This window comes from Chelonia mydas, chromosome 10 (assembly GCF_015237465.2).
Source record: "Chelonia mydas isolate rCheMyd1 chromosome 10, rCheMyd1.pri.v2, whole genome shotgun sequence".
In the NCBI taxonomy this organism is placed as follows: Eukaryota; Metazoa; Chordata; order Testudines; family Cheloniidae; genus Chelonia; species Chelonia mydas.
Genome location: NC_051250.2, coordinates 34,339,790 through 34,360,409, shown reverse-complemented (window position 1 = coordinate 34,360,409; position 20,620 = coordinate 34,339,790). Strand labels below are relative to the sequence as shown.

At 55.1% G+C, this 20,620-nt stretch overlaps 1 protein-coding gene across 3 annotated transcripts in view; it reads left to right on the top strand.

The window, feature by feature from the left end:
- Positions 1-20,343, top strand: part of SBK1 (SH3 domain binding kinase 1) — a 48,962-nt gene extending 28,619 nt beyond the window's left edge. For all 3 annotated transcript variants that reach the window (XM_007054455.4, XM_043523603.1, XM_043523602.1), the window contains exons 2-4: positions 8,660-8,862; positions 10,297-10,499; positions 13,707-20,343. In XM_007054455.4, the coding sequence (XP_007054517.1) occupies positions 8,667-8,862; positions 10,297-10,499; positions 13,707-14,495 (1,188 nt within the window). In that variant the 5' untranslated portion in view covers positions 8,660-8,666 and the 3' untranslated portion in view covers positions 14,496-20,343. The remainder of the gene's footprint in view (positions 1-8,659; positions 8,863-10,296; positions 10,500-13,706) is intronic.
- The last annotated feature ends 277 nt before the right edge of the window (positions 20,344-20,620 follow it).

Sequence of the window (20,620 nt, the reverse complement as noted above, 5' to 3'; positions counted from 1 at the left end):
TCTGCTGTGATAACGTAAATCTTGGCCTAGGGCCCTGCAGACCATTTCCCATCTACAAGACATTGTTCATATGCAAGCTAACTGTAATTTATGTTGAGAGATGTTGTGAGCCACTGTATTCACATTTAACTGTATAACAGCAACAGCTCGCCTCTTGCCCAGTGATGTTGGAAATCTGTTGCAAAAGAAAAGCCTTCAGCTTTATCCGGGTAGATCTGTTCTTTGCAAACACCCAGTGCTAGTTGATGCTCATGTTTCCATCCTGCCTGTGGGGTCTGATTGGCCATTGCACTAGTGAGACCATTTACAGCCATGCAGAATCCAAAGTGGATGTGAAGCAGTACTGTTCAGAGTTGGATAGCATTGTCCACCTTCTTGGGGACTACACATGGTGCAGGTCAATAGGGAGGGAGGCCTTGGATGCTTTACTATTTTTTGTTTCATTATTTACTTGAAAGTCAGGTGAGATATAGGGGCCAGTTATTGTTACTCTTTTTTCTTGTTCTGAAGATTGCTACAGCATCTGCTTTTCCGCAGTACTCTGGCGCTGCCATGATTTCTTCCACCTGCTCTGCACACAGGTTTTGCGCCAGTCTAATTGTGTGTTAGGGGTGTGATTTTTGTTACTGCTATAATTATACTGGTTAAAACTCCCAAGTATGGCTGCAGTTGTACTGGTATAAAGCTGCCATTTCTCAATATAATTTATTCCCCTTCCCATGTGGGAATCAGCTATAAGCTCCTTGATACCAATATAAGTGCATCCACACGTGGGATTGGTACTACTCGAGCTATATCTGTTTCTAAACTGATATGGTGAAAGCAGTGCAAAAACTGCATATAGACCAAACCCGTCCATTTATTTGTTAATAGCTCTCCATCAGGGCTGTGTGGGGTCTCTACTGCCCTGATATGGACCCAGAGCAGGACTTTGAAGAACCAATGAAGAGACAGTCCCCAGCAATCCATCTCAGGTTTGCTTTAAGAGCAAGTCAGCATTGGTAGGAGACTTTGGACTGGCCATGCAGGATGGATCCATCCAGTGGGGTTTCATGCAGATGTTGGCTTGTTCTCAAGGCTACTTTACAACTGCATGACCTTTGAAGTGGTGCTTAGAAAGTCTTCCCTGCCCCAGCTGTCCATGAGATCCTCTTGCTGCATGGATGCCTCATGGGCTTTTGTATCTTTATATCCCAAGGCTGGCCTCCTATTGCTTGGTTGTATGGCTGGGACCATGCCAGTTAGATCCAAGTGGCCAGAAGGAAGGGTGGGACTTAATTCCCTTTTGTGTTGGCATCGTTTCTTGAGGTTACCCTGCAGTATGCATGGGGGACTGCTGGGTGCCCAGGTCACCCCAAGGAGTGGCCAAGACAGTGAAATCCTGCTGTCCCATCCCAGTGGGTGGTACAATATAGTGACTGTAATTATGCTGTAGCTGCACTACAGCCACAACACAGTGGGGTGGTATTTATGCTGCAATGACAAGGTAGTTGCCTGTCGTTCTGCTGCACTCGCTGTGCAGTCACGCTGTAGCTACCCTGTCAAAACAGTGACGTTATGCAACACTTCTACAGCAATCACTGAAGTTCTGTGGTGGTTGTGCTTTGTGTACCTTTCATTATCATCAGTTCCTGTAACTGGAAGGCGGCTGCAACATGACAGGGTAATTCCAGTGTAAACACTATGTAATCAGTGTACCTGGATTCTAAAAATTCATGTATTATGTATGAACAAGTGTAAGGTGGTCACTCATAGCACTCCTTGTGGCCAGGTGTCTCCCCGTGCGGCGCCCCTTGCTGTTGCTCCATTGCTGTGGTGGTCTCTCCTCCACCAGCTTGGCCCTCCAGCCAGGTCACAAGATTTATGTCTTGCTCCTTTTGGGGTAACAAAGTTCAACAAATAAAAGTCCCACAAATAATTTCTAGACCTTAAGTCAGGGCTCTGTCCCCAGACTCTGGGCTCATGCCACTTTCCCAATGGGTGGTAGGGGAACCCAGGCCCTCCCTTTACACTGGTGTCCAGCCCAAGGACCCTGCAACTGGCAGCCAAGGTCTGCACAGTCCCACTCCTAGATGCTGTTTCCCTGGGCTTCTTTGTACTCAGCCTCTCGCAGGCCTTATTCCCCACAGCTTCTCTGGGTTGGCCCTTCTTTCAAGGCTAGGCTCCCAGGGATTATTCTCCCCCCAGGTTTCCTCCTCACCAGCTGTCTGTTCCCAGACAGTGACTGCAGATTCTCTCCTTGCAGCCCCCTTCTGCTCTCAGCTTCTGGCTTTTTACTAACCCGCCTGCTTCTTCCCAGCTGGGCATCAAGGTCAGTTAAACTTGGCTCCCCCCTCCATGTGCAGCCACATAACATCATTGGCCTCCCAGGCCTCATTAACCCCTTCCGGGTCTGTGCAGGGTACACACCCCATCATGATCAGTAATTAAGTCCTGGGGTTCACTTGACTGTTGTGTGAATGAGTAGCAAAGGTAACTAGTCATCAGACAGCACAACCACAGCAGGATAACAGTCCCTGTGGGATAACATGGAAGCTCACTATGGAATGGGGAAAAGGCAGGGAAGTGAGAGGTGTAAGATCCTCTCCCCACACCCTTCCCTTCTGTCCCAGTAAAAGTGCTGTCAAGTTCTGCTAGGCTGCTGAAGCTGGAGGTTTGGCTGGAGACAGATGTGCTGAGGTGGATTATAATTGTGGTCAGCTGTGTTCTGGTAATGCCTAGAGGCCTTGGCTATAGATTGACACCCATTGTGCTCGGCACTGTACACACACATCATTAGGCTTGGGAGTATTAGGTTTTTATCGGTAAATGTCCATTTCACCGTACATACTCAAACCGACTAAGAATATTGCCAGGATAGTAATTGAAATGTACAGAGAGACACAGTAAGAAAAACACAGCTTGAGAACTTATTAGAGTTTGATTGAAGGATATTTATTTTGATATGTGATGTTGACAATGTGTTTTAATGGTCATAAAGCTTTAACTTTTTGAATCTCAACATCTCCTATCATTAATTAATTATTGTCTGACTCCCCCTCCATTTTCCACGACTGTGAAAATGTAAATTGATTTTAAAAAAATTAAATGGTTAAAAATTCGCATCCATGTCATCTGTGGAAAGGATAAAAAAATAAAATTGAATTCTGCCCAGTCTGTATTATGAAAAGACAGCCCCTTCCCCAAAGAGCACTCAGGGGAGAGGCACCTGGCCACAGTGAGACCTGATGCGCTCCAGCATCCAGTGCTGATGGCTGGGAGTGTCCAGCAGTGGTGAGGGCAGAGCTGAAAGTCATCACAGAGCTACACAGGGCATGTTGGTGCCTGGCGATGGAATCTCACTCAGTTGTTACGGAATGAGACAGCTTGGACACTTCATTCCAACTCAGTTAAAGTCCCCTGCCCCTTTGAGGCGTCTGGGCAGTGGTTTTGGTACTAGGCAGCAGTGGCTGCTGAGGTGGAACGGTCTGTGTTTGCCCATTGGGGTCTAGGGTGTCTGCCTCACCTTCACCAAGGCCCCTGGGGGACAGTCCCAGAATGCTGATGTCCCAGAGGGGTGCTCGTGCCAGGCTGGCAAAGTGCAGGAGAGTCCAACCTGAGGGGTCCAACATCAGTAGACAACCCCAAGTGATCCCACCATGTTTATTATTTAGTATGTGAATTGTAGTTGCACCTAGGAGCCCTAGTCATGGACCAGGCTCTCCTGGCGCCGGGTGCTGTACATTATTTATTAGATGTATTACAGTGGCACGTAGGAGCCTCCAACGTGGCCCAGGACCCTGTTGTGGCAGGTGCTGCACAAACACAGAACAACCAGCTGGTCCCTGCCCCAAAGAGCTGACAGTCTAATCTCAGCATCCAGCCTGAATTTCTCCCCCGCCCACGGCCCTCTGTGCCCTGGGTGATCCTCAGCACCACCTCAAAGCAGCATCAGATCCGGGGAAGAGCAAGAAACAGCCCGGCAAACACCCCGGCATGGTGGTGGTTCCCAAGTCTTGATGCCCTTCCTGTGGAATACCAGTACTTCCCACTGATGTCATCCCCTGGGGGCAAATTGGGCCCCCTGTTTGCCAATTGGACTTGGCCACTCCTAGCCTCCTCTCGCTCCGCAGAGCTGTAGAATGGCAGGGGCCATACGGTACTATGGCAATCGCAGGCAACCCAGCCACTTACGCCAAAGTGGCCACTGAGCTTGGGTGCCTGACTTGTGACTGCTTGGGGCCTGATTTCCCAGGGGCTGAGCACCCTCTGCCTCTCCCCTTGACTCTGATGGGAACTGCCAGTAGCTCAGCACCGACGGGAACCAGCCCCTGGTGTCCCAAGTCAGGTGGGCTCCCAAAAATGGAGGTCACCAAGATCAGTGGCGTTTTGGAAAATGTTGGCCTTTCAGCCTTGCCTCGGGGGCTCTGGCTGTCCAGTGCTCTCAAAGGCTCCCCTTTGCACTCCCCAGCGAGAACCCCCACAGCCAGTTTGGGAAATGCGGGCCAGTGCATGGGGGAAAGCCCAGATTCCTCTGCAGCCAGAAGCTGAGCATCTGGGGCAATGTACCCCTGAGTACCCAGCACTTGGGAGCCTGGTACAGCCCCAGTGGGACTTACATTCCCTTCAGGGCCCTTCAGAGGAAAATGTGGGAGAAGATGAACAGAGACTCAATCGTCTGCAGCGCTTCTGGACCCGCCCAAGAAGAGAGCAGCTCAAGGGGAAGTGCAGTAGCACACAACTCAAACCAAGGTGCACCCTGCTTCTGTCCCAGGGAGGGAGGGAAGGCAAACCAGGAAGATCTCCCACACATGCGTGGACCCCTCTCTTGCTCACCCCGCTCGGGCATTCTGCAGCACACACTTCTCATGCACTTAAACACATCCCTCTCACACTCCCCTCTCCGTCCCGGCTCTTGCATTTGTAGACACCCGTTCATTCCCTGGCAGTCACACACCTCTTTTGAACACCGGCTGTGGAGGACATTAGCTGCAGCGTGTCAGAACATGACTTGGGACGGGGGCATCTCTGTGTTTTCATTTCACTGCCTTCCCTTGCCCAGGTTTCCTTGGTGAAGTGTAGCAACGGGCTCTGGTCACAGTTTGCGTATGCTGGGCTTGTTGCTTCTTACCTCATAGCAGGAACAGCAGGGGCCATGATACCCCGCTCGGGAAGCTGTCTCTGGGCTTGTTTTACTGCAGCGTTGGTTTCTTCTGCCCAAACGCTGCTGCTAACTAAAGTGATTTCCAGAGTGAATTCTGTGCGGTCGATGGGCACCCGGCTGCAGGACAGTCCTGGAGCATGAAACGCTTGGATTATCTTCAGCAGCTGTGCAACTTCTCCTGCAAACCACCCCTGTGCCTGCTGCTAGGGCCAGGCAGTAGCTCCCTCTCCAGTCCTCATTTAACCTTTGGAGACCACCAACAAGAGGGCAATCAGTGGCGTTTTTGTGATATGGGAGGAAGTGCCAGAGACCCCTCCTCAACCATTTCATGGGATAAGCACATATCTGGGCTGGATTTGAACCTGTAACCGAGCAGTGAAAAATTCGACAGCCCATTACCAGATCCCTCAACCAGCCAGCAAACTGAGAAAGCAGCTTTGTCACACTGTATAAGGATGGGCCATGAGCTACACAGCTGGCCCCAGAGGGGCTGATTGATGTCTCCTGTAGCAGCAGTAGCATAGTATGTGTGGAGGGGGCAGGTCCGGGGGAGGAGGCACAGACTATTTTCCTTTAGCGGAAGTACACCATAGCATCCAAAGGGTGCCGCACATCAACACTAGTCCTTGCTACACTCAAGCTGGTGAGAGAATCATTGTAGGGGATTATTTAATGCTGTGAGGCAGGATGGCCTAGTGGTGTGAGCACAGGCCTGCAAGCTGGGCGATCTGGTTCTCTGCCTCACCCTTGCTGTGTGAATCTAGGCAGTTTACATCGCCGTTCTGCGCCTCGGTGTCCCCATGTGCAGAATGGAGATAAAAGATCCCATCCTGCTTTGGAAGGGTGATGTGAGGCTTAATTAGTGTCTCTTTGTCCGGTGCTGTGAGATCATAGGTGGTACCAGCTGTCCTAGGGGAAGGGATTGGGTTGGAGGCAGCTCTCTACATAATCAGGTCCTATCTTTCTGTGAATGAAAACCCATTGGCATAGCAGGGGGGGTTGCTCTTTAAAGCTCCAAGCACCAGCTGGCCTTCATTGTGCATTTGCTGCTGCGCAAAGACTCTCCGTTTATAACCCAGGATCTCCTGGATTTCAGATCCTGGCCAGCTCCAACCGCCCCCCCTCAGAAATTGTCTGGGCCTGCACTGGCCAATCCTTGCCCTTCTGTGCCAGCTGAGGTGCCCAGAATCCCCCCAGTCAGGTCTGACTTGCTTTCAGAGCACAAATACTGCTAGTGTCGCGGGGATAACTCACAGCATCTTGTTTTTTGCTGTGTGCTGCTGGCATCTGGATCCTCTCTGCAGGGGTGAGGGTAATGCGGTGTTGTGGGAAGGCTAAAGACCTGGCAACGACAGCTAACCCAAATGACAAGCAGCAGAGCTGTAACTTTCTCCTGGTGCCTAGATCCTCTGGTATGTGGGCCCCTGACAAATCCACCTCGCTGGCCTGCCCTCCCCCCACCAGCACCGGGCGTCTTCCCCCCCCGCCCCAGCAGAGATTGTGTAGCAAATGCTAGAATGATACTTAGCTCTTCTTCCACACACAGATCTAGTGCTCGGGACATACAATTCCCCCTTCACCAGCTGGGGAAGTGAGGTGAGGAGACGTGCCCGAGGTCACGCAGCCAGTCCGTGGCAGTGAGGAACACAGCTCAGGCCCCTTCAGCCCCACTCCAGAGAGCTTTCCCCTGGAACAGGGTGTCAGAGCCTGAGCCCATATGGCTACACAGCTCTTTCTAGTGCCACTGCACAGGCCTGAAAACCTGGGCTCTGAAACTCTCTGTTGTAGGCTTCTCCTTGCTTTACAGCCATACCCTGTTTAGGTGGAGAACCGAGACAAAGAGGGGTCAAAGAACGTTCCCAAGGTCACACAGGGAGCCTATGGCAGGGCAGGGAATTGAACCTCAATCTCCTGGGACCCAGTGCCAGACCTTAGCGACAAGAGCATCCATTCTGCTGGACAAGAGCATGGGTGTGGGCATGCTCCACTGCCCCCTGCAGGATGGAATCATATGTGCTCAGACAGCTGCTCACTGAAGGCTGCCCTTAGTAAAGATGCTCCTCTGGTGCTAACACCAATGCCTTTCCAAACAGCCTTATTGTGGTGTCCCAACATTCACTGTTTGGTAAGTAGCCACCTCGTCCTCCCTGCTCTCTGTCCCACCTCAGCACAATGAGGGTGACCTCAACCAGATTCTGAAGCAGAGCATTGTGGGTGATGCTATGGAAATCCCCAGCCAGCTGAGACATTGCCACTGGTTGAGTTCCTGCTCTCCCCTCTGTGAACAAGCTCTCCCTGACCCTCTGAGTTCCCTGCTTCCTCTAGCATGGCTCACAGCCAGCCCCAGGGAGGGGCAGATGTGTGCAGAGTTGTACCAAGTCTGGCAGACCCCAGGAGAAAGCCCTGTCACAGGGCGCTTGCAACGTAGTCCACACTTCCAAACATAGCCAGGGACATGGTCCTTGCCCTGGGGAGCTGACAAACTGAAAAGCTGAGGGGAGAGGGAAAGGGATGTAACACGCAGGCCGAGTGATCGCATGGACAGTCACTTGTGCTTGGGAGCTCTATAAAGTCATACACACTGAGCTCTTTGGGGGCACGGACCACTGCTTTGCTCTGTTTGTACAGCACCTAGCACAATGGAGCCAGGGCTCCTTGGTGCTACCGTAATACCCCTAATAAATAATGTACAGTGTCTAGCACAATAGGGCCAGGGCTCCTTGGTGCTAACATAATACCCCTAATAAATAATGTACAGCACCTAGCACAATACACATCATATTAACAAGAATACGTAAATTACATGCCCAGGTGCACACACACACTTCAGCCCTCCTGTGCCCCCCACCTGCCTGGAATTCCCTGCATCAGTCCTGGAGTTCTGACTCCTCTCCCAGTGCTTGACCTTTCCTTCTATGGAGGGGAGCAGCTGACTCACGAGGTGGATAAGTGCACTGGATATTGGCTACAGCCACGGCAGGCCTTGTGGGAGGAAGGGGGTTGTTGGGGGGATTTAAAGAAGCCGGCCAGCCTGGATTGGGGGATCGGGACTCCATGTATAGGGGGTGGCCTGGAAGGCAGCACGGCCACGGGGGTTGCAGACAAAGAGGGCAATGGGGCACCATGGATGGAGCTGATGAGATGGAGCCTGGGCAGATGAGCAGGGAGGGCAGAGCTCTGGAGCTGGCGATGGAGAAGGGGGAGCCAGCAAAAGGATTAGAGGAGTGAGAGTGATGGCAAAGACCAGGACTGACATGGAGAGAGTGGGTGGGAATTTAGACTGATGACAGGAGGGGCTGTTTCTGTACAACATGGGTGGGGAATTATCCAGCACAGTGGGTCTCTGTGCCCCTGCAGGGGCAGCCCTCCTCAGGCCCCAAAGAACTCCCCTAGTGGTTCATGAGGCTCCCCTGTGCCCAGCGCCACACACGACAGTGGGTGCCAGGCAGTGTGTGTGGCAGGCCCACAGGTGTGGCAGCATATGGCGATGCCCCTGACCACGTCTCTGCCTTGCAGTGCGACGATGAGTGCTGGCTCGATCGAGCAGGAGCCGTCGCGCAAGCTGGCCTGCTGCGGAGTGCCCCTGATCACTGAGGACATGCAGTCGCTGGCCATCCGCACCCTCTCCGGCTCCGACATCAACAAGCACTATGACCTCATCCGCGAGCTCGGCAAGGGCACCTACGGCAAGGTGGACCTGGTGTCCCACAAAAGCACAGGTGAGGCCAGCTCGGCTCCTAGTGGCCAGGCCTGGCCATTTGGGCAGGCAGGGCTTGTTGGCAGCTTGGCAAGCCACGGGCTGGGAGCGGCTGGACGGGGAGGGGAGACACGGCTGGAGTGGAGGAACTGAGCAGCCATCTGAAATTCAGCCCAGACCTGTTAGCAGGTCAGGGAGTACAAGGATTCTTGTCCCTCCTGTTTGGCTTGGCGCCTGTCTGCTGCAGGCTGACTGATGCCCACTGGGAGTGGCTCACCTCGGGATATTTCTAGCCATGCCAGCTGCAGGAAGTGTCAGGCTCCTGTACCCCAGCTTGGGTTCAGCTCATGGGGGAGTGAGGAGTTGCTCAGACAGGGACCCCTGAAGCAGGCTGGGTCTCAACTCGTTATCGCCACATCCCCAGTCTAAGTCAAAGGGTTTTGCTTGCAGAAATTGCACTGGCATGAGGGGTGCACTCCCCAACCCACAGCCAGGGGGCATCCAGCTACTGGGAGAGTAGCAGGTATGGCCTGTTGCTTGCCTCTTACCAGGGCCTGTGGCCACAGGGATCCACTCTGTGTGCCATTCCACTGGCTTTTCCCTGACACACCCACAGTCCTCCGCCCCCGGTGAGCTGACAGGATAGGCATGGAGGTCTCCATGATGGGCTGAGGCTGGGGCGGTCCCTTCTGTACAGCTCCCTGTGGACCAGGCTTGCTGCTTTGAGGCTGTTCTGTAGTTCTGGGTTGTGGGGGCAAAGCCCTTTGGGGAGGATGCCAGGTGCTCCTGTTAGTGTCCCTGCCCAGCTACTGGCCCCAGCCCCAGCAGAGCTGGTCAGGAATTTTTCAATGAAATGGTTTGCATCCAAACGGACACGTTTCGTGGGAAAGGGGCGTCGTCAATGAACTTCTCCACTCAAAACATTTTTGAAAAAAGAGTGTCAAACTCAACATGAAAAATTCTACCTTTCTGGTTCAAAACGACTTTTTGTTTAGAAATTTAAGCTAACGAGAGTTAAAAAGGTCTTGAAAAAATTGACAAAATGGGAATGAAACGATTCCACTGACCCGAATCAATTTTTTCCCCCCAGACTTTCAGTTTGAACATTTTTTTGAGATTTCAACTCTTTGTTCTGATTTGGGATGGGAACATTTTTTAAAATCTTGAAAACGGACAGGAAAATCTCAGTCCTTGTGCTCAAAGGCCAGTGTCTCCCGCCCAGGCCTCTCCAGAGGTCCAGTGGGTGTGGGCCAGGCCATGGCAAGCGCCACGTAGAGCTGGGTTGGTAGGGAGAGCAGCACCTGCTGGGACCTCACTGCTTGGATGGGTGGGGCCTGAGCCGGGGACCATGAATTTGGGAGCTCTTGTGGGAGCGTTGTGTCCCACCCCAAACTCCTCACTGGTCTGGGAGGAGCCCTGTGTTGCTGAGCCTTCTCCTGAGCCTTTTCCCCTGTAGGCACCAAAATGGCGCTGAAGTTTGTGAACAAGAGCAAGACGAAGCTGAAGAACTTCCTGCGGGAGTTCAGCATCACCAACACGCTCTCCTCCAGCCCCTTCATCATCAAGGTCTTCGACGTGGTCTTTGAGACTGAGGATTGCTATGTCTTCGCTCAGGAGTATGCGCCTGGCGGGGACCTCTTTGACATCATCCCGCCACAGGTACCAGCTAGGAAGCTTCCCTAGGCTACCTCTCTCCTGCCCCCATGGAGTTTGAGCTTTAACACCCATGGCCCTCAACTGGGGCTGCCCCAGCTCCCCTGCACAACAGACCCCTTTCCTACACGAGAAGACCTTCTTCTCCATTGACCCCCATCCTACCTCTGCTACTCAGAGACCTAAAGGCAGACTCTGTCCTCCAGCTGTGATCTCATGTGCTAAGCAAGGGTGCTGACTGGAGCCAGCATATCAGGCTCAGGCCTGGCGGGTGCCTGAGTGCAGTACTGCCACAGGAAAGCCCTGACATTCCCGTCTGAGAGCACCTGGGCCTGGTTCTCCTCTTGCTAGCACCTTGTGGGTCCTTTCCACTTGGGCAAGGTGAGAGTGAGTGGAGAGTTCTGAATTGGGAGCATCCCGAGTGTTAGTGGCTCCCGCATATACAGGGTGTTCAGTAGGTGGCACTCTTGCCCCCGACTCTGCAATCAGACCTCACCCCTGGGGGCAGCATGCCTTCAGATGAGACAAAGCTGAGCCCCTGGCCACTTGTGTCCTGTTAATGAGCCTGTAGCGATTTTCACAAGAGCAGGGCTGTTAAATACTAACTGGGGTCAGTACAACCTTCCTGCTTATGCTTGCCCTGCAGTTGCAACTGGGTGCATTATGCATCACTTCCTGTCCTAAACCCTTGCCTAGTGATGCTGTGCGCTGTTAAACTGCTGGCATGTCCCACCCCAGAGGGGGCCGCATTTCAGTGGTGGGTGAAATGAATTGCAAAGTGCTTTGGGATCCTGAAAGGTGCTAGATGAAGATAAGAAATTAATGACTATGATTCATTATCCTTATGAAAGCAGGGAAGGTTCAACAGTGACCAGGGGTTCATAGCCACCTCCTGGGGCGAGCTAGCCCAATGGCACATTGTACTGCTTGCTCTGATCATAAAACATTTCCCCTCTCTGCCCTGAAGGAACAAGGCATGGGGGGGAGGAGGAATAAGCAGACAGAACTGAGAGAGAACCAGGGAGAAAGGATGACCAAAGAGTAGAAAGAGATCTCCCCAAATATAATTAGACATAATTGAATTGGAAGTGTAATGAAATTGTAATGTAAAGCAAATAAAGGAAAATGTGATTATACAGCTTCAGCGGGTGCTTTAGCAAAGACAAGAGACAGGGTGTATGTGGGGGGGGGGGGGGGGGGGGGGGGGGGGGGGAGGGAGGTGAGTCCTTGAAATGCCCTCTCCTTTGTGACCCAGGAAATTCTAGCCCCTGTGTGCCCCTCACCACTTTGATCTTTGGAAGGCTGGCATAGGTGTCTGCCATTGGCCCAGGGATTCAGACTAGCCTGGGTTCTGGCTAAGATCTCCCCTGGGGGATGCATTCTGGACTGGTTCCACCAGGCCTGCACTGGTCTCCAAGGTAGTGGTGAGCGGTAAGGACCTTGCCCCTGGAGAAGAAGGGTAACTGTATCCCCACCCCTGCTGAACTCAACAGCCCTGCCCGAGTGGCTGGCAGTTCTTAACCAGCCACCTGATCGCCCCTCAAGCCCTTGGTGTGTGGGAGGGAGGGAAACAGTTTGTTGGCTGCCATTTCAGGATGATGATGGTTTCCAAATTTCCGCCCAGCTTCTGCATTGCACATGGATAGGGACCCAAGGCAATGCTCATCAGAGACACTAGAGGTAGAGAAGGCCTTTTAAGTCACCTAGTCCATCCCCTCCCGACCCAGTGGCCAGTGTAGGGTTGTTCTCCAGGACCTTGGCCCCCCGGATCTCTCTGCCTTAGATATTTCTCCTGAAGCTCAGCCTAGACTTCCCTTTTGTCAGTCTCCTCCCTCTTACCCTGTCCAACCCCAGAGCACCCTAAGCAATTCCTCTCCCTGCTCCCACATGGACACCATGACCTCCTCTCCTCCCTTTCACACTGCCTTGGCCAAGCACCCTTCATATCTCTTCCTCAGCCAGCCCTTCCAGCTCCATCAGTCTTCTCAGCCAGCTTCCTCCGGGCCCAGGGGATGCTCAACCCGGCTCCACCCCAGACCCTGCTCACACCCCACCCCTTCCCCCAAGCCTCCACCCCCACCCCGCCTCTTCCCACCCCTGCCCCTTCCCCGCCTCTTCCCACACAGTTCTGCCCCCTCCCTCCAGCGTGCCCCATCCCTACTCCACCCCCTCCCTCCCAGCGCCTCCTGCACGATGCGATTCAGTGAAACAGATGGCAGGCAGGAGGCACTGGGAGGGAGGGGGGAGGCGCTGATGGGTGGGGCAGCGGGCAGGTGGGAGGCGCTGTGAGAGGGAGCTGGCTGCCAGTGGGTGCTGAGCACCCACTAATTTTTTTCCATGGATGTTCCAGCCTTGGAGAACTCATGGAGTCGACACCTCTGCCCCCTCCCAGGGTGTCGTGGTCTGTTGGGGATTAACAGGCACTAGAGAGAGACCCGGGAGGAGGAGAAGCTGAGGTGGATCTCCACTCACTTGCACTGGACTTGGCCTCTCTCAGGGAGAAGGTCCTCAACTGAGATCCTGCCGCCAATTGACTTCTGGGTCCAGCCCTGGGAGCAGGGGACCTTACCTGGGATTGGGGGGTGACAGTGGATGGGGGATGTGCCTGTAGAGGAGAGCCACGGCTCCATGTCACGGAGCAGGGAGGCTGAGCAGAATATCCAAGGTGCGGCCAGGTCTGGGCAGCTCGTTACCAGACACTGACCAGAGAAGAGCCACAAAGCTGTTTGGGGGGCTGGAAGGGCCCACTCTGGGACAGACCTCGGGGCAGGCAGTCATCCCCGCAGCGACCAGGAGCATGGACATGTGCCATTTTGGGGTGACACACTTCCATCTGTGCGAGGGCACATGGAGGCCTGGGGAAGGAGGAGCTTAAGCACTGATAAAGGAATTATAGTAGGACCTCCTTAATTCAAGCTCCTAAGGGGAGAGTCTTTGTGTGACCTGAAATGTGCCAACAGGACGTTTCTGTGATGGGGCCCATACACCTTGTGAGGAGCCTGGCAGCCAGGGACAGTCCCCAGGAGAGCCAAACTGCTGTTAATCCATTCACTTCTGTAGTTCTGTGGCTAAACCCCCAGTGCCTGCCTGTCCGACTCCACATGTGCTGGAGATCAGGCCGGGCCCCTGGGTCGCAGCAGCCATGTGGAAATGCCCCCCCCCGGCACCCCCATCCCCGTGCCCATTGCTAATGCACCGTGTCTGCCCTTGCAGGTGGGCCTCCCCGAGGACATGGTGAAGCGCTGTGTGCAGCAGCTGGGCCTGGCCCTGGACTACGTGCACAGCAAGAACCTGGTGCACCGGGACATCAAGCCGGAGAACGTGCTGCTCTTTGACCGCGACTGCCGCCGGGTCAAGCTGGCCGATTTCGGCATGACCCGCAAGGTGGGCTGCCGGGTGAAGCGCATCAGCGGAACCATACCCTACACGGCGCCCGAGGTGTGCCAGGCCGGCCGGGCCGAGGGCTTCGCGGTGGACACCAGCATAGACGTGTGGGCCTTCGGGGTGCTCATCTTCTGCGTCCTGACCGGCAACTTCCCCTGGGAGGCAGCCGCTGCCTCGGACACCTTCTTTGAGGAATTTGTGCGGTGGCAGAAGGGGCGCCTGGCAGGCCTGCCGTCCCAGTGGCGGCGCTTCACAGACAATGCCCTGCGCATGTTCCAGCGCCTCCTGGCCCTGGACCCCGAGAAGCGCTGCCCCGTCAAGGAGGTCTTCTACTTCATCAAGTACGACCTGATGTCGGAGGTGCGCCGCCGGCCCTCCTACCGCTCCCGCAAGCATGCCGGAGATAAGCTCTCCGCCGGCCCCCATCGCCATGAGACGCCCAGCTCCTGCACCCCCACCCCACTCAAGAGAACCATCCTGACGGAAGGCAGCGGCCCCCGGCTCTCCGCCTCCGAGCCAGGCCTGTCCTCCCCGGGGGGAGCTAGCCGGACGGACGGGCGGCAGGACAAAGGCAAAGGGCAGATGGTCCTGGCCACAGCAATAGAGATTTGTGTCTGATGAGGGCTCAGCGGGAATGAGGGGGCAGCTGGTCATCATGACCCCGCTCCGCTCTGTACAGCCTGCAACGATGATGTCAGCACCCCTGCCTCCCCGCCCCACTGGCGAATGGGGTTCAGGGGGGAGGGGATTCCTTTTTTGTGTGAAAAGGGACCAGGAGCCATGTCTCCCGAAGCAAAAAATACTCACACTGCTAGTACTCACTGATACTGAGGCTGCGACGTATAGCTAACCCCTGGAGGAAAGGCCAGAGTGCAGACACAGAGCCAGGCAGAAAGGCCCCGGCTTGGCGGCCGGGAAGGACCCTGTGTGGCATGGTGGCCCCTCCCCCTCACGTCTTCCATGATTGGGCTGGGGGCTGCTTCCCCGGGCACTCTGCACTGCGCCCCCCCTTTTTCAGTGGGGCATGGGAGGAGCGCTGAGGCTCTTCCCATTGTTGGGGGTGGGCAGGGACTTTCACAGGGATGAGAGCGGGAAGACACAGGGGTGCGGGAAGGAGGGAATCGGCACCCAGTCTTGGACAAATGGATGGGTGACCATCTTGTGAGCAGCAGGGGCTCAGCAGGGATGTCACAGCCATCGGGCGTGTGGGTGGGGTGAGGGGTAGGATGGCGTGGGGGGTGGTTTGTAGTTAATAAGCAACAAGGCTGCAGCAGGCGTGTGGCTCTGGGGGTCACCGGGATCCCCTATCACTGTCAAGGCTTGATACGCGAACTAGTGCATTGTTCCCTGGGGCAGGGTGGGTGCTGGGGCTCTGAGCAGGGCTCTTGCTACAGGATCCCGGTAAGAGAGCATGGGGCCAGCACCGTCCAGCGGGCACTGCAGCAGCGTTGCCCTCCAGCGCTGCCCGCTGTCGCTCTTTCGTTGGCTCTTTGTGTCTGTGCTCAGGCCCGGGGACTCTCCTGTGATTTCCCTGGGGGGGGGCGGGGGCTGGCAGGGTGGACTCGTAGGGTTTGAGTGGAAGGCTCATGAGCCCAGTCTGTGGAGGAGGCCTTTGGAGAGATTGTGGGGGGCAGCGTGCACCAGCCTGTTTAATACCAAGCAGGCTGGGGTCTGCCCCTTTTGCCTCATCCCCGTCCCCCACTGCTATCCTGCTTGGAGGGTGGCCTGTGATGGGGAGCAGGAGATAAAGAGGAAACCAATAAGCCTGGTTGAGCCACTGACCCTGTCAGTGGCTGTAAAGGGGGTGTTCTCAGGGCCAGTTCTCTGACAGCCTGAGCCCAGCCATGCCCAGGGCACTTCCCCCAGGGGTGGGGACTCGGGCAGCCCCAGCTCCTGCTGCTCCCCTCCTTGCTGAGGGATCCTGAGGGAATGCCTCTCTCTGCCAGTGGGGGAAGCAAGTGCTAAATGTAGCAAATGTCGGTGTGTTCCATGTGTCACTGTGTGTCGGGCCCGCTGGGCCCGGCTGTTGTCACCATCACCCTTCCCAGGGAACAGCCTCTCCCTGTCCCTGACCCCAGTGGGTCAGCGGGGCACTGGGACCCATATGGGGAGCAAGGGGGCATAGAGCATGATGTCTTGTGAGGAGCAGAGATCTAACCCATTCGGTTTTAACTGGAGGGACATGGGCAGCAGGAGAGCCGCCATCAGGCTCCGGATCCCCTGCTCCGTGGGGTTCTTGTGGCTGCAGTGGTTAGAAAGGCTCTCATCAGCATGCAGTGCCAGGCCATATGGGGCTGGGGCTTGGATGGCAGGGGCCTGGGAAGGGATGCTCACAGATACCCCTGATGAGCTTGGCCTGGCACCTGCTTCCTGGGCTGGACGGCTCTTGCTTGCCGTCAATGGGACTCCCTGGGGAGGAGGTGCATGCTGGTGGAAGGCTCAGGGGACAGGTGAGGTCAGCCTGAAAAAACCAGCTGGTGGGGTTGCCCAAGGCAAACCAGTAGGCATTGGCGTGGGGGTTGGCACAGCACCCACCACTTAGATGGATGCATTGGAGCCAAACCCCAAGTGGTGGCCAGAAAGGAAAGCTATTAACTGCCCGCAAAGTCTGGCCAGTTGCCACGACAAGCTGAAGGCAGCAGGGGGTGCTGGAGAGAAGAGATGGAAGGCAGTGGTGCTGTCAGGGCAGGCAAGAGCCCTGTGTCCAGGGTGCTCTGGATGACTCACCGTGCACTGCAGCCATACTGCACTGAGAGCGGCATGAAGGGCTGGGTGGGACTGCAGGGAGGCAATGCCCTGGGTATGCCAGGCGCTGCTGTAACATGTGCCCCTGGGGAGATGGGCTTTGCCGCTGAGCTTCCCTGGCCTCTAGAATGCCTCCGCTTAGACCCAGCCCACACCCGAGCTGCTGGCCAGCTCCCAGCCCTAACCCTCAGTGCCCCACCAGTGCCACAGTGCGCCCTATTCAGCCACTGTGATAACCTGTGCCAGCTTGCTCTCCCCTAGCCAGGGCACCGCTGGGAGCCCACTCACTGCCAACAGATGCCCATGGCAAGGCCGTTTGATGGAGGCACAGACATATCTAGGGCAGTAGCTTCAGTGGCTTGGGAACACGGAGGTGGAAATGACCCTCCCACCCCCAACATTGTCACCTCTTAACGTGAGCCTTCCACAGCTATGGGCTGAGTGGGGCAGGTGGCTGTGTTTCCCTGGCGTGCTGGAGCCTGCTAGCACCCCACCTGCCCAAAGCCTGTATATAGCCCAGTGATGGGAGCTGAGCTTCATCTCCCAGCTGTGCTCAGCTGTTCTGTAGCTGTGGGATCAACCCGCCCAAGTACCTGCATTACTGGGCTATGTTGTGACAGGAGCAGGAGGCTGAGTGGCATCTGCTGACTCAGTTGGTCCCAGCTCGGTCACTGGCAGGCAAGGTTTGCAAACCTCAGTGTGGCCAAAGGATGGTGGGGAGTCCCCAGTCCCATGGTAGTGGCAGGGTGCCAGCGGCAGGCCCAGGGCGACTGCACTGCCAGAGCATACCGGGAGACTGACCTGTGACAAGCAGGGTCGCACTGAGATGGGAGGGTGCAGGTAGGAGGTGTCTGAGAGCTGGGAGGTGTTTGTGCATGTAATGAGAGGTATGTATGTGATGGGAGAGGTGTGTGTGTGTGTGTGTGAGAGAGAGAGAGAGAGAGAGAGAGAGATGAGAGTGTGAGGTCGGAGTATGTGTGTGTGTGAGCGAGAAAGATGGGAGGGTGAAGAGACGGAGGGGATGTGAGATGTGTGTGTGTGAAAGAGAGGTGTGTGTGTGGGAGATGGGAGGTGTGTGAGAGAGACGGGAGGGGTGTGTGTGTGTGTGTGTGTGAGAGACAGGAGGGTGTGTGAGAGAGATGGGCGTGTATGTGAGCAAGAAAGAGATGGGCGGGTGTGTGTGCATGGGAGGGTGTGTGTGTGAGAAATGGGTGCGTGTGCATGAGACACAGGACAGAGAGGTGGTGTGTGTGTGTGTGTAAGAGAGAGAGAGACGGGAGGGTGTGTGTGTGTGTGTGTGTGTGTGTGTGAGAACGAGAGATGGGCATGTGTGTGTGAGAGAGATGGGTGGGTGGGTGTGAGGGGGAGGGATGGATATAAGCACTTCTCTGATCTGCTGTTGAATCAGACCTGGAGGCCGGAGTTGCCTTCTCCATGGGCAAGTTGGGGAAGGGCCTTAGCAGGTCCAATCAGTAACTAACCACCCCAGGGATGCATAGGGAACCTGCCTGGCTGGCTCTGGAGCAAGGGGGCTGAATGCCCAGCCCAGAGCCTTGGTGAGGGATAGAATTAACAGAGTATGGGTGCTTCAGAGCCAGAGAGGTCCTGTAGGCGTTGGGGGGGGGAGGGAGGGTTCGGGGGGGAGGAGCAGGAAAGCAGTTCATTGCAGAGTCCTAGGCCATACACAAACATGGGTCCCAGGCCCTGAGGGGGTGTTGGGCTTCTGCCAAGAGGTGTCCACAGGGTCAGCTCAGCTGCCTACCACAGACTCATGTCTGCTGTCTCCCAGCTTCGGTCCCGAGCAGAGGGTCCTCAGGGTACTGGAAGAACAAGGCATATGGGCTCTTTCCCAATCAAGGGCATGCACCAAAGGGATTTCCTCCTGAGCGCAGGGACTATAGGTCCCTGTCATCCCACAGGGGGGCTTCACTTGCCCCCATGACCTGCCATGCACCCACCCCACCTGCACCTCAGGGCTGATCTTCCCTGCAGAGCTAACACTGGCGACAGGTGGGGTGTTCTCACTGCCCAGATTCTCCTAGCCCGGTGTGAACAGCCACTGCAAAGCCAGATGCAGCTACGTGTGGTGCTGCGCTCGCTGTATGTGTCGCTAGGGCTTCTGCGGTGGCCCATCCCATGGTGCTTTGCACTGCAGCGAGCTGAGCCACTGTCTATGATGCTTTCCCAGTGAATTGTGGGGAACCTGTCTGCCCTTCTGGGCACATGAGGGGAAGGGGGTGGGATTGTGGGATGGTCGTTGGAGGACTAGCAGAACATGAGTGGTTTAGCTGCAGTCCTCACTGCAAAGTGGGCAGGTTACCAGTCCAAGCGTAATCAGCACCTAGGTTTTAGCTTATAGCCCAGGCCAGCTAGCCCAACTGTAAAGCACCATCAGGCTTGTGTGGGGAAGGGCGGGTGAGGCGAGTAGGTGCCTGGGTTAGCACTGCAGCAAAGACAGACCCCTGTCAAGCATCTGGCTCGGCCCCCTTGCCTGTGGCTTGCAGTGTGGGCACAAACAGGGTCAGTCCTGCCACCCGGCTGGCTGAGGGCCGGACACTGTTGGGGCTTTAGTGGCACAGAGCTGTGCTGCCCACCCTTCTGTCCTCCCCTCCCCGCCCTGTCCCAGACTCCCCAGGGCTGGCTGCACTCCCCAGGGGCCATGGCAGGGGCCATTTCAGGGGCCATTTCAGGGGAGGGGAGTTGGACTGGCTGAGTGGAGGTGTTGGTCTGGCAAGCAGCTCCCGCCCCCCAGCCCCGGCCTCTGGGCACGGCCCAACTCACTCAGCACTGCACAAAGGGCTATCACGCTATTAAGCAGCAACAGCAGTTTACAAACAGACACCAGGAGGGCAGGCACGGTCCAAGCCCCGCACCTAATACGCAGGGGGCACCTGACAGCCAGTGCCACCGGACTTCAGCAGAAAGCGAGGGTGTGTCTTCTGTATAACCATTGCCGGCCACAGCACACACCCAACCCTGGCCTCCTTCCCCACCACTGCTAGAGCGCCATGGTGACTCTCCAGAACCTCTGGGTACAGTATCCAAGGGGCACCATGTCTGATAGCCCATTGCTCCATCCCTTGGCAGGACTGATCCACTCAAACAACTACCTATCCATGGTGAGGAAGGGACAGCATCTGAGAGGCTTCTCCCACCCTTCAGACTAGCAGCCTGCTGACCCCTGGATCTTCCTTTGTGTCGCCAATCCTGTCCATCGGTCCTCTTCCCCCACCCCCACCGTTACAACACCCAGCGTCGCCCCTCCTTCTCAGCAGTCCACGTTTTGGGGGAACGCAACCCATTTGCCCTCCTGTTTAGGTGTCACCCCGTGCTTTGGGGAAGACCAGGGCTCGAGTATTTTTTAGAGGTAGCATTGCACAGATTTAGATAATAGAGCCGCAATTTCTCCTTTTTGCCTTAGGTCCCTCAATGTCCTTGATCTTTCGTGCAATAATGTAGATAAGGAATAAGAACACCACATAGAACTTTTTTTATTTTTCCGGTTGGTTCGTTGATTTTCAGGGTGTGCGTGAGATATTTTTTCTGTTGCATTGTTGTTATTAGGTTGTCGAGGGGGGGTAATTCCTTCGTCTGTCAGGTTTTGGATATTCTTCCTGTAGGAGAGATTATAGTGTCACAGGTGTTACCTCAGTTACTGTCACTGTTAAAAAGAAAAGAAAAATTAAAAAATGACAAAAAAAAAACAACAAAATGGATATATTAAAAAAAAAAAAGCAAACCTCTCAATGGATGTGAAGGCCTTTTTAAAATAAAATAAAATAAAAGTGATTCTCTGTTGTAACAATGCAGTGATGTTTCCCCCAGGGCTGTCCCATTTGAAGGGAGGGGGCTGGGTCTTCGCCAGCTCAAAAAGTGCTGAGTGTATTGGCTGCTTTCTGGAAGGGCTGAAGCTTGTGTTTTGACTCTTGGTCCAAAAAGGGGCTGTGATTTTTTTTTTTTTTTTTGCAAACATTTTGCCTTGGGTTTTTTTCAGTGAA